At 40.5% G+C, this 13,263-nt stretch overlaps 1 protein-coding gene and 1 pseudogene across 1 annotated transcript in view; one reads left to right on the top strand and one right to left on the bottom strand.

Annotated features, from left to right (window-relative positions):
* The first annotated feature begins 729 nt into the window (after positions 1–729).
* Positions 730–13,263, top strand: part of LOC114508759 (disintegrin and metalloproteinase domain-containing protein 32) — a 109,401-nt gene continuing 96,867 nt past the window's right edge. Inside the window, exons 1-3 of the mRNA XM_036011104.1 lie at positions 730–787; positions 9,875–9,954; positions 12,828–12,833. Coding sequence (XP_035866997.1) covers positions 730–787; positions 9,875–9,954; positions 12,828–12,833 — 144 coding nt within the window. The remainder of the gene's footprint in view (positions 788–9,874; positions 9,955–12,827; positions 12,834–13,263) is intronic.
* Positions 4,382–8,066, bottom strand: LOC114508786 (annotated as a pseudogene).

Here is a 13,263-nt window from a genome sequence, read left to right as displayed (position 1 = left end):
ATCATACATTGACCCACTTATCCCTTACTATCCTTCCGTTCTCTTCCCTCTGATAACCATCATACTGTTGTCTGTGTCTAGGAGTTTTTGTTTTTCTTGTTTGTGCATTCGTTGCTTTCTGTTTTGTATCTCACATAGTGAAGTCGTATGGTTAACTTTTTCTGATATTTCGCTTACTATGATATTCTCCAGATCCATCCATGTTGTCACAAATGGCAATACTCGATTTTTCTTATGGCTGAGTAGTCATTGTATATGTACCATATCTTTATCCAATCATCTAGTGTATAGTTTTGATTTCAGAAAGTATTAACGTTCGTCTTTTCAAGCACCTGGTTGTGTCTGATACAAAACGCAAAATGAACGTGTTAGCTCTTCCAGGTCCATGAATCGACAGCAAGAGACAGATTTGCAGGAGGACAGTTGGGAGGGGGTGGCTGGGATGGGTAACTTTAGAGGAGTGACAGGCCACCCGGTAGAGCGGCCCTCGGGGGAGGGAGCGAGATTGACCTCGGGCGCGGGCTGATTATAGGACGGCACACCTGCGGGGTGCAAACCTCCAACCGCCACGGCGCGGCGAGAACGTCATGTCACTCCGGAGGGATTGGGAGGAGGCCTTGGGCATCCCCGCGCCCCCCCCCCCGCCCCCACCCCGAGGTCGGGTGCGGCGCTTTCCGAGCCAACTAACGGCTGCACGCTCAGTATTCGCCAGGAGCCGAGGACACCAGCATGTTCCGCCTGATGATGCTCTTTGCTGGTCTCTGTGGATCGCTCGCGTCCAGACCCGGTAAGCCAGCGGAGACCCTGTTATTCTGGTCTGGGGCGGAGGAAGGGTTTTCTTTCAACACACACCAGCTTCCGTCCAAGTCAGACTGGGGGCCTAACCCCATTAAAAGGCGGGGGGGGGGGGGTGGCCCTTATATGCTTTTTGGTTTTGTTTGCCCCGTCACCCTGGAAGCTAGGTTGTGTTTGGACGTCTGGCCTTAGAAGTGACGCGGGAGAGAAGATAGCAGCAAGCTCAAGGACAAATCCCTTCCTCTTTGAGTTTGGGTTTGGCCTTTCTTGCAGGCCTGTCATGCACGTCATCAAACTGCTTCAAAGTTTCTTGCACTTCAAAGCACCCAAGAAACTTCTCGAACTCCACTCAGACTCCAAAAAACTGACTTTCCTGAGCTCTTTCCTCATTTGTTTCAACACTTGTCTTGCATACAGTGTTCATTTGTCCTGCAATACAACATAATATTTGAAGCAACAAATGAGTTTGATTATTGTGAGTCAGATTTTGGTTCAGAAGTGGGGAGCTTCCAGGAAAAAGGCAGGTAGGATTTAGTTTCCACCATTCCCAACGTTGTTTCATTCAGGGGAGGCACGTCTTCTTCCCAATGTCCAGTTCCATTATAGATCTCGTTGCCCTTCCATAGGGACCTGTTATGAGAGGTTACATTGTAGTCATGCAGCCTCGAACACTGCATGAACTCTCTTTTTTAAAAAGTATATTTTATTGATTATGCTATTACAGTTGTCCCAATTGTTTTCTCCCCTTTCTCTCCTCCTCCCTGCACCCCCTCTCTCCAGTATTTCTCCCCAGCCCCACCTTAGTTCATGTCCGTGGGTTGTACATTTAAGCTCTTTGGCTTCTCCATTTCCTATACTATTCTTGACCTCCTCCTGTCTATTTTGTACCTATCAATTATGCTTCTTATTTTCTGTACCTCATTCCCATTCTCCTCCCCCTCACCATCCCTGTTGTTAACGGTCCATGTGATCTCCATTTCTGTGATTGTGTTCCTGTTGTAGCTGTTGGCTTAGCTTTAGTTTTTTACTTTCAGTGGTTGATAGTTGTGAGTTTGTTGTCATTTTACTATTTATAATTTTTGATCTTCTATTTCTTAGATAAGTCCCTTTAACATTTCATATAATCATGGCCTGGTGATGATGAACTCCTTTAACTTGACCTTGTCTGGGAAGTACTTTATCTGCCCTTCCATTCTAAATGATAGTTTTGCTGGAATAGAGTAATCTTGGATGTACGCCCTTGCCTGTCATGACTTTGAATACTTCTTTCCAGCCCCTTCCTGCCTGTAAGGTTTCTTTTGAGAATTCAGCTAATAACCTTATGGGAACTCCTTTGTAGGTAACTCTCTCCTTTCCTCTTGCTGCTTTTAAGATTGTCTCCTTATTTTGAATCTTGGGTAACTTAATGATGATGTGCCTTGGTGTGTTCCTCCTTGGGTCCAATTTCTTTGGGACTTTCTGGGCTTCCTGGACTTCCTGAAAGTCTATTTCCTTCACCAGATTGGGGGAAGTTTTCCTTCATTATTTTTTCAAATAAGTTTTCAATATCTTACTCTTACTCTTTTCCTTCTGGCACCCCTATGATTCAAATGTTGGTACATTTAAACTTGTCCCAGAGGTTTCTAACCCTCTCCTCATTTTCTTTGCATTCTTGTTTCTTCATTCTGTGCATGAACTCACTTTTGAGTCATATAAGAGCATATAGTTATAGGCATCCAATGAAAGTTAACTTCATGTTTTACCAGGACCATTCATATTTTCAAAACATAAGGAAAGGTAACTAGTCAATGTCTAAATCTGAGTGAGGGTTATATACCTTTATGGGCAAGGAGGTCCCAATGGAAGGTAGTTATTTCTGGGGCATGTCTTCCAGAGGGATGGCAATATGTGTTTCATAGAAGCAAAAACAGAACCTTACCAGTCAAGTTTTTTATCACTTTAGGGATAGAGGTCAGGTCACCAACTCAGGAACCTCAAGAGCATGCTTTGCTGTAGCACAGATCCAAATGCCTGTGAGATTTTCAGATTCAGAAAGCTTCTGTAGGGTAGGAACGAAAGGGTGTAATAAAGTGTAATTCTTAGCATGTAGGTTACAAAAAAGAGGCCAAATCAAGAGCTAAAACTATTAACGGTAGCCATTGTAAGAACTCAAGAAAGGTGGCTGGTATACTAGCTAACACATGAGTTCTAAGTGAAATAAAAGTTGATGAGCTGGAGGTTATAAGAAGAGCATGTAAGAATATAAGAATAGTTTTTCTGAATTACAAGGTCTTACCACTATGAGTTACATATTGTCAGGCACTTTCAGCACATAGACAAGTGGATAAAAGAGTTCTTCTGACAAATCGTGCAGAGGAAAAAGCATGAGGTTGTATCGGCCTGGTTCATAGGCTTAGGAAAGCTGTCTATTCAGATGGTGTCTGCTGCTTCTGCTCCTTGGAAATGTTGAGCTTTAGGTCTCCAACAGGGGCAGATTGCCATGTAGGTGTTGGAGCTTTCTTCAAATGAGAAACATGAGTCCAGGAATCAATGCCGCTAAATTCAGCTGGTAAGGCCCCTCCCCCTGGGTTGTAGAGCATCCTTATGGAGATGTCTTTTCCAATGGACAAACTCTCCAGGATGTCAGTTGTGGAGCAGGTCTTCATCTCCTGGGAGTGTGCTCTGAAAACACTGCTGGACTAGCTGGCTGCTTTCCTTTAAAGCCTCAATTAATCCCTGGCACTAAGACAATATACGAGGTCTGCCCAGAAGGTATCTAGCCATGTAATATGAAAAATAGAAACACTTATTGAAAAAGATACAAGATACAGGAAACATTATACACAGGACAATGATACCACAGTCCCCTTCAAAGTAGGCACCCTGGGACCTCACACAGTTCTCCCAGTTGTTATCAGCTGTTCCATTGCATTTTCCCTGAATCTCAGCAATGGTCTGAAATCTCTTCCCTTTCAAAGGCGTGATTTTAGTTTTGGGAAAAGCCAGAAGTTGCAGGCTACCAAATCTGGGCTGTAGGGTGGCTCAGTCACTTGGGTAATTTGATGTTTCACTAAAAACTCTGCATGAGATGTGATGCATGAGTGGGCTTGTTGTGATGAAGCTGCCAATCACCATTTTCCCATAGCTGTGGCCTTCTGAATCATCCAAATAGTTTCCATAGAGGAATGTTCAGGCTTAATTCAAAATTTGATGCAGATTCATTGGTCTACTTACTCAGTTATTTTTTTCTGTTATTTTGAATGTGACGGCCACACAGTACATAAGCTCACTCAATGGCCTCCACCGCTCCCACTGACTAGTACAGTGAAATCGTTATTGGTCATGCATGCTCATTTCAGCCCACTCTCCTTGGCTGCCAGGTTATATCAGTGTTGTGCAAACTGTTCTCATTATGTTAAATCAACGAGAAAGTTCACAGGTTTGATTTCTGATCAGGGCATATGCCTAGGTTTCGGGTTCTATCCCAGCTGGGGCAATTACAAGAGGCAACTGATTGATACTTCTCTCTCCTATCAGGTTTCTCTTTCTCTTTTTCTCCTTCTCTTCCCCTCTCTCTCTAAAAAAAAATCAATGAGCGTTTCTTTGGGTGAGGGTTAAAAATAAAAGGAGCCAGAGTGGGATACTGACACCTAGAGAGATGTACCATATTGGGGGTTAGTGGACATGCCAGCTCCCTGTTGTCTGGTGAAGACAGGGCTGTGAAAACAGATGTCAGAAGGCGCCGCCACGCACAATTCTGGACTTGCGCTCACAAAGGCAGATGCAGTGAATTGTGTTTTTTTTTTTCCTTTTAGCCTTCCTTAAACATTTTCTTTTGATGCTTTGCTCTATTACTATAGACCTGTTCTTCCTAACCCAATTTTTTCCTCTTTAAATTATGGGTTTCTATTAGTATATTAACAACTGATGACCCCATCATAGTACCAAAATATTCCCCAAAGTGGAGTTAAAAATTTTATCCAAACACAAAACAGGGTGTGTGACCCTGTACAATATAAAGGATAGATAGGAGGAAGTCACCCTAAATCCCTATCTGTTCAGGCCACGCCTGTGAGAATGGGAACAGGGAAGAGGAGAAATCTATGCGTGTCACTGAGCTTGAGAAGTCTGTTTGGGGCTCCCAGGGTGATTTCTGTCTCCTGGCTTTCCTCTACCTCCCAGACAGCTGCTCACAGAGCTTGGGCACAGTCACCCAATTCTGCCGTGTAACATGTGCCAGCCACCAGCGACCCAAGCTCCTACTTTTTGCGGAATGATAACACTTTGAATTTTTCATGGTGGTCTCCAGATTTGTTGCTGAGAATGAGTTCTTCACACTTCAGCAGCCTGTCCTACTCATAAACCATCCAGACATAGGGGTGAAGGCATGTGCCCTTGGGAGGCCCAGAGCCCATGTAATCAGACCACCAGAAAATGGTGCCATATTCTATATTTGGGGTCCTGCTGGGAGCATCTGGGTCTGTCAAGACCAAGGTGTAAGGGTTTACCTGGATCAAGGCCATCCCATGCAATACTAGTGGGCTGGTTTTTAATCTGGATAGGTATCAGCACCTGGCTCGTCAACCTCTGCCCCAGCATATTTGACCTGCAGCAGGTGCTATGGTCTCTTGTTCACTTCCTGCAGCCTCAAGGGCCTGGACCACTGAGGTCCATGGGCATTCCAGAGCCCAGCAGGTGGACAGCTGGGATAGCTGCAGGAGGCCAGGCGCAGCTCAGCAGTATCAACTTGGAACAGTATTCACTGATCTATTTTGAGTTAATTTTTGTGTATGGTGTGAGGTAGAGTTTCAACTTTTTAAAATTCACTTTGATTTCTTTTTATTAACTGTGGCCTGCCATTATTTATTCCTACTAATACTTTCAGCTGTTAAATTCTATCTGTGCTAATGTTAACATCACTACATCAACTCCTCTTTGATTAATATTTGTTGTAAACATACTTCCCCATTTTATGTGACAAAGCCCTTAGTGCTCACTTAGTCTCTATGTTTTTGCCTACATTACTTGGCCTTTTTCCATTAAGTTGGGTCAATTAGCACTTGCTTATGGGGTTGAGAAGAGATGCGTCAATTTTGGATCAAGGCAATTAAGTGTACGTGTCCCTCTTCCGTCTTTTCTGATGCACAGTGACCTTAGAAGCAAGTAGTGCCTGATTATGTCAATCTTTGAGCTCAGTTTGCAAGATCCCATAGCATCACACAGTCTGAATTTTGCCTCAATCACAGCCCAGCTGTGAGCTAGAAACTTGCATAAAATAAATATAGCTATAAAATTATATTAATATTTTGTGGCTGCCATGAAAAAGTATACCACTAACTATAGACATTATTCCTTTGCAATTCTGGAGGCCAGCAATACAGAAGCAAGATACTGATTTCTTTTGAAAACTATAACAAATAATCTTTTTTATTCCTCTTTCCTAGATTCTGAGGACTGCCAGAAATTCTTAGTTTTTCTTGAAGACGTACTAGTCTAGTATCTGTGTCTGTCTGCATATGGCCGTCTCCTCTGTTCTTCTTCCCTTCTCTTACTTAGAGGACACATGTCATTGGATTTAGGGTCCACCCTAATCTGGAATGGTCTCACCTCAAATCCTCAGCCAGTAACACCTTTCAAAGATTCTTTTTTTAAAAAAGATTTTATTTTATTTACTTTTTAAAGAGGAAAGGGAGGGAGAAAGAGAGAGAGAGAGAAACATCAATATGGGGTTCCTGGGGGTCATGGTCTGCAACCCAGGCATGTACCCTGACTGGGAATTGAACCTGCGACACTTTGGTTCGCAGCCCGCACTCAATCCACTGAGCTACGCCAGCCAGGGCTCAAAGATTCTTTTTTCCAAACAAGGTTGCGTCCACGGGTTCTGAGCGGACATATCTTTTGCTGGGGTGCGGGGAATCATGATTCAAACCACTGTATATGCCAACGAGGACATGTCTTTGCTTCAGAACCTCAGAGGCCTTTACTGACATCCTCCTAGTGGGGCTTAACTTACATCTGCCACAGATCCTTAGCGCACTATGGTTTCTCCTGGTCTTAAATGAGAAACATGAGAGCGGCTTGCACAGAAGCCTCGGTCAGCTGAGGAGTTTTCTTTTACTTGGGCATCTCACAAAGCTGGCAGCCTATGATTTTTCAGTAAAATGGTCAAAGCAACACAGCCATATGTTATGTATGTTGCCTCCAAAATCCAAATGCCTCTTGCCATTTACTACAGAGGTTATTTTCTAGTGCCTCTAGTCTACTAGGCTATTACAGGTGGATTTTTCTTGTGCATGGAGTATTTCATCAAGACTTTGGCACTCCTGCTTTTTGCCAAGGCATCTCATGCACTTGTTAGTTCAGGTCTTGCAGGCATGATATTATGAATGTAGACTCCAGAATGACTTCCTCTTAGATGTTATATTAATTTCCTGTTGTTGCTATAACAAATTTATTATCTTACAGTTCTATAAAAATGGGTCTCATTGGGCTAAAATCAAGGGGTTGGCCTTGCTCTCTTCCTTCCGGAGGCTGTGGTAGACAATCTGTTTCTTTGCTCTTTCCAAATTCTAACGGCTGTTTGCATTCCTTGGCTTGTGTTCCCTTCCTCCATCTTTAAAGCCAAGAGCATTGGGCTGAGTTCTTTTCACACTGCATCTCTCTGGTTCTCTCTTCTGTTTCTCCTCTTCCACTTTTTAAAAAAATTTTATTTTAATTAATGTTGAAGTACAATTTTCTGTCTTTTACTCCCATCCCAGCCCACCCACCTATCCCTCCCCTCCTCCCTCCCATTTCTACCTGCCCCTAGTTTTTTTATCCATGTGCCCTTTATACTTGTTCCTGTAAACCCTCTTCCACTTTTAAGGTTCCTTGTGATTAAATTATAACCACAACTAATCCAGGATAGTCTCTGTATTTTAAGTTCAGCTGATAAGCAACATTAATTCTCAATTACAATTTGCCAAGTACTGTAACATATTCATGGGTTCTTGGGATTAGGACAAGGACATCTTTGGGAGGGTTATTCTGTCCACCGCAGAGTGTGATATGTGTAGAGTCTCAGTAGAAACAGAACTAGAGATGGTAAACACCTGAGGCAATATGGATAGCAAAGGTGTAATGCCGTCACTGCCAACCAAGTGATAATGCAAACTTGCTGCGGCAATTCTCCGCTTATTGGGATAGAGTAAACCACCTTTTCCTACCCGTGGTTGCATACAGGTGCCAATGCCACAGTCGATTTGCTTCCCTAAGGAGACCATATTTTGAACAATATCAGTTATTTCAATCATCACCTGATTAAACTTAAAACAACTATTCTCTATTATCTCATTTGCCCAGAGCAAACAAATAAAATGGGAATATAATAGGGATTTTAGTTCTTTTATTCATTAGATTCCATAGTGGGAGTACTTTTCTGGATTCAGAAAGACTTTTGGTTTAATTTTTTGGTGAGGGTGAAAATGATATTCAGAGTTTTCTCTCTGGCCCTTCTTACCATAATAATTCTCACCCTGTGGGTTAGGTAGGCTAGATGAGGGTTGAACAAGTCACTGATTATTTCTAGTTCCACAGATGGCTCCATAACTGGGCAAATTGTGTTAGGGTTAACTTCTAGGCCTGTGAGAACACTCGTAGATTTGAGCTTTAATCATCTGACTCTTTCTGGTAAGAATGCATTTTTTAGGTCCTCAAAAATTACTATTAGCTTAGATCCAGTATTCGTTATTCCACAGAAGGCTTAGTAATTGGGTTTTCATTTTGTGGATCCAATCTGAGGACTTTTCTTCTGATTGATCAGTTCATCCTACTTACATTTATTGATATGACAGATTTTTAATCTCTGTGCTTATTATTTATGTCATACTTTATTGATCCCATGCTCCTGTTTTGGTAAAACATCTTTTGCCATAAAAATCTGTGACAACTTATTTTTTGGGTGCCTTGTGTATGCTCTTGTCCCTTAATTTGGAATATTTATAATCTATTTTATATAATAGATTTAATCCTTTATTTAGGTAGTAGTAACTAGTGATTTCCTCACTGTGATTAGGAAATTTAGTATTTTACTACTTTCTCCTACCTCCTGCTCTCCCCTTTATTACAGGACTGTGGTTTTAATTCTTCTGTGCCTTTATATCATTAAACAATAGGTTTCTACTTCTCCCACTCCATTTTCAGCTTTAAGTCAGATTTTTTTGCCCACAGTGCAATAAATTTGAGGAAATCAGTATGCACATATGGTATCTCCTTCTGCTATACTTTGCGACATTATTTTATATATTATTCTGCCTATGTAATCATAATTTATAACATTTGCATTTAATTGAATAGCTACAATTTCCATAGTTGCTTTAACCTTTATTCTATATTTAAGCTTATGTAATGCTCACTACTGGTAGGCCTTTTTCCTCAGCTCTGTTTTTGTCTTTATTGGGAGAAGTTCATCTGGCTTTCACGACAGCACGTGTGAGCTGTATTCCTTAAGTTTTTGCTTGTAGACCCTTGTCTTTTGTCTCCATGTTCCAATAACAGTTTTTTTGGGGAAAATATTCCTGGTTCCATACTTTTCTCATGAAGATTTTAAAAAGGCATTATTATTCCGCTTTTTAAGATTGAATAATGTTTTAAAGAATTCACAGGCCAGCCTGCTTTTCTCCCTGTCCCCAGTATGATTTTCTTTTTCCTTTTTGCTAACATGCCCATAGGAGTATTTCTTTGTTTTAGATAGCCAATAATTTAAGTAGAATAATCTCAGTTTTAATTAATTGTTATTGGATTTTACTATAATACAGTGTACTCCCCAGCCTATTATTTCAAATTTTTTTAATTCAGGAAAATTTTCTTGAGGTTTATCTCTGATTATTTTTGGTCTATTCTGTCTTGTTAAGGAACAACAAATTTTGTGTAAGTTGATACTTCCCCCTGTGTTTTTTATGGTGTATTATAACTATTGTGTCTGTTTTTAAATTGTTTCAAAGATTTTTATAGCAGTATACAGTGATAACTCATATTTGCATAAGTGAATCTTATGAAAGACCCTGAACAAATATTTTGTCAGGTTTAAGACACAATTATTAACTGTATTTTATTTCCTCAGGTTCTCAAAATTCATCTGTCCAGATTATATTTCCAGAGAAAATCCAAACAAATACAAGTGATAATTCAGAACTAGAAAATGTAAGGTATATTTTTACAATCAATATTATTATATGAAATTTCTTATCATATAGCAATGAAATATATCAATCCTATTATAGTATGAACATAAATTCCCACTATTCTAATAAGGAATTTAAAGTTTTGATGGCAAAAGCAAATATGTACCTTAGAATGTTCTATTTTGTTTAATGTTTGTCATTTCCTCATGGTGAAACTATTAAAAGTTCAAATACAGAAAATAATTAGAAGAATTAGGGTCTTATCTGAGTGATATCTAGATGGTTCATACAAAGAGAATGATTTTCTCAAAAAATGTTAAGGAGAATCTTTTTTTAAATAAAGCCTCTTTCCTTGCTCTTTATCTGAGCATCTACCAGTTCTCAGAGAGAAGCCCTTTATTCTATTATTTTTGTTAGAAAGGGAGATACATTATCTTATTCATCAATTTATTTAACAAATATTTCTCTGGACTTGTGTGCACAGCTATATGCTAAGTGTCTTAGGATATAAAAAATGTACATAGTGTCTTAGGAGATAAAAAAATAAATCAAGCCTTACTTATAAGTGGTCAGTATTTTGATAACACTTTATTTTTAACACTTTTGGTATAGTTTGCTCACCACAGAATTCATCATTGTGAATGTGTACAATTCAATGATTCTTTGTACACAAAGAATTAGGTAAATATCACCACAATCCCATTTTAGAACATTTCTGTTGTCTTAAGAAGTTCCTTCATGCCTCCCCGCAGTGTTGCTCTGCTTCCGTTCTCAGCCCTCGGCACTGCTGGTTGGTTTTCTGTTTGTACGATTTGGCTTTTCTGGACATTTCACATGAACGGAGACATATGTATATATTGGGCTTCCTTCACTTAGGTTTTTCCACTTTGTGGCACTTATCAATAGTTCATTAATTTTTATTTCTTAGCAGACATTCATAGACATTGGATTGTTTTCAGAGTTTGGCTATTATGAATAATTCTGTTATGAACATTTGTGTGTGGATGTATATTTTTCTTTTCCTTGGGTAGATTCTTGGGAGTGAAAGTGCTGTATCAAATGTTAAGTTTATACTTGACATTTCAAGAAACTGCCAAACTGTTTTTCATAGCGGCTGAGCGATTTATATTTCCCATCAACCTCATGTGAGGGTTCCGGTTGTGCTTTGTTTTGTTTTTACTTGTCAGCACTTGACGAGGTCTCTGTCATTTCTGGTTAAAGTTATTCTAGTTGGTACGTCGTGTGTTTCCTTGTGGCTCCAGTCGGAATCACCCTAATGAAAAATGGTGTTGTGCATCTTTCATGAGCCTCTTAGCCTTTTATATATCTTCTTGGGTAAAATGTTCATTCAATTTTTTTGCCCCCTTTTAAATTGAGTTGTTTTCCTCTTTATTTCTGAATTCTAAGAATTGCTTGTATATTCTAGATACAAATTCTTTATCTGATATATTATTTTCAGTTATTTACTGTCTTGCCAATTTGTGTCTTGCTTTGTTTTATCATTGGTATTGTTTGAAGCACAAACATTTTTAATTTTTTGATGTACAGTTGATCAAATTTTCTTTTTATGACTCTTGTTTTTGCTGATTGTATCTGAGAGCTCTGTTTTGGATTGGAGTGTGTCCCCTGCCCCCTGAATTCATATTTGAAGCCCTAATCCTCAATGTGACTGTAATTTGAGATAAGGCCTTTAAGGAGGTAAGGTTAAATGAGTTCGTTAGACTGGTTCCCTAATCTGATTGGACTTGTGCCTTATAAGAAGAGGAAGGGATACTTGATGTGGACTTTGACCAGTGGGGTCTGTGTGTTGTCACTGCAACGAACAAATTCACACAGACTGCAGAAGTCCTGTGGAGAAAAAGGGACGGCATGGCCACTCTCTGAGTGAGCCTTGACCCTTGCCTGGACGGGCTTTTATTGCTTTGCTGGATACACTACATTGAGGATGGTCCTCATTTACTATGCACAGGTTCGCTTTAGGTGATTACCTTTTACAGATAACAAAGGAGAGGATGTTGCTAATTAGTACAAAGGAAAGGATGTTTGAAAACACAAGGGGAAAGTGGTTGAACTGGTTACACTCCATCCTTGGGAGGTTTGGCACAGACCTTAGGAAGTTACTTTAAAGATATGCAGTAAACATTTGCTGCCTCAGTTCAGAGTGGGGGAGTTTTAGCAAAAAGCAAGCCTCAGAGCAGTCTAGGTACAATGCAGGACTGATTCCCCAGGGGAAAACCGATCCGTGGGCCTGGTTCCTGTGTGCTGACTTGCTCCTGCCGATTTTCTGAATCAGTGGCTGGGCTACATTCACCACCGCCATGCAGGTCGGTTCCCTGTAGATACCAACCGCCCTTCCCTGCTCCTTTCTCTCCACCTGAGCACAGGAAAAAGACCACGAGAGGAGACAGAGAGAAGGTAGCTATCTGAAAGCTATGTACAGAGGTCTCACCAGAAACCCACCCTGATGGCACCTTAATCTTAGACTTGCAGCTTCCAGAACTGTGAGAAAACAACTTTATTTTGTTTAAGTCTTTCCATCTGTGGTATTTTGTTAAGGCAGTCCAAGTGAATAAATGCAGATCTGTGAGGAAGGGTGCTGCTGTAAGAGATGCCTACAACTGGAGAAGTGGCTTTGAAACTGGGTGGTAAGTAGAGGCTGGGATAATTATGAGCACATGCTAGAAAGAGCCTGGCTAGCCTTGAAATGACTGTTGGTACAAACATGAATGCAAGAGGCAGTTCTGGTGAGAACTGATAAAGAAGAGAGAAGAGCTGTCAAAGAAGCTTCTATCATTTTAGAAAATATATATATATATTATCTATCATGAAGAGAATGTTGTTTGAAATATGTGCATTACAAGTGTTTCTGGTGAGATCTCCGATGGGAATGAGGAACAGGTTATTGGAAACTGGAGAAAAGGTGATTGTTTTGATAAAGTGGCAAAGAACTTGACTGAATAGTGTTCCAGTGTTTTGTGGAAGGTAGAACTTGAACATTCATTTTCCTTCAAAAAAAGGGAAGAATGATGTGAAGGCTATTCAGGATTAACTCTCATTCACAAGCCTAGGAAACAAACCTTTTTCCTCATGGATTTCGGAAAGTTGACGACCTTCTCAGTTTCACAGAGCCAGGGTGCCTCCATCCTCTGTCTCGGGCAAGGCTGCTATCCAGAGCCATAGGGGTGGGGAGGGGACAGGGCCACTGCTATTGTAGGGCTTTGGGGATAATACTGCTGCCCCAGTGTGCGCCGAGGGTAGAGCACCAATTCCATAAATTATGGTATCATGTGTTTTTCATTCAGCTCAAAATATTTTTAAATTTTCTTTG

Source organism: Phyllostomus discolor, chromosome 11, assembly GCF_004126475.2.
Source record: "Phyllostomus discolor isolate MPI-MPIP mPhyDis1 chromosome 11, mPhyDis1.pri.v3, whole genome shotgun sequence".
NCBI lineage: Eukaryota > Metazoa > Chordata > Mammalia > Chiroptera > Phyllostomidae > Phyllostomus > Phyllostomus discolor.
This window is presented reverse-complemented; position numbering and strand designations above follow the sequence as displayed.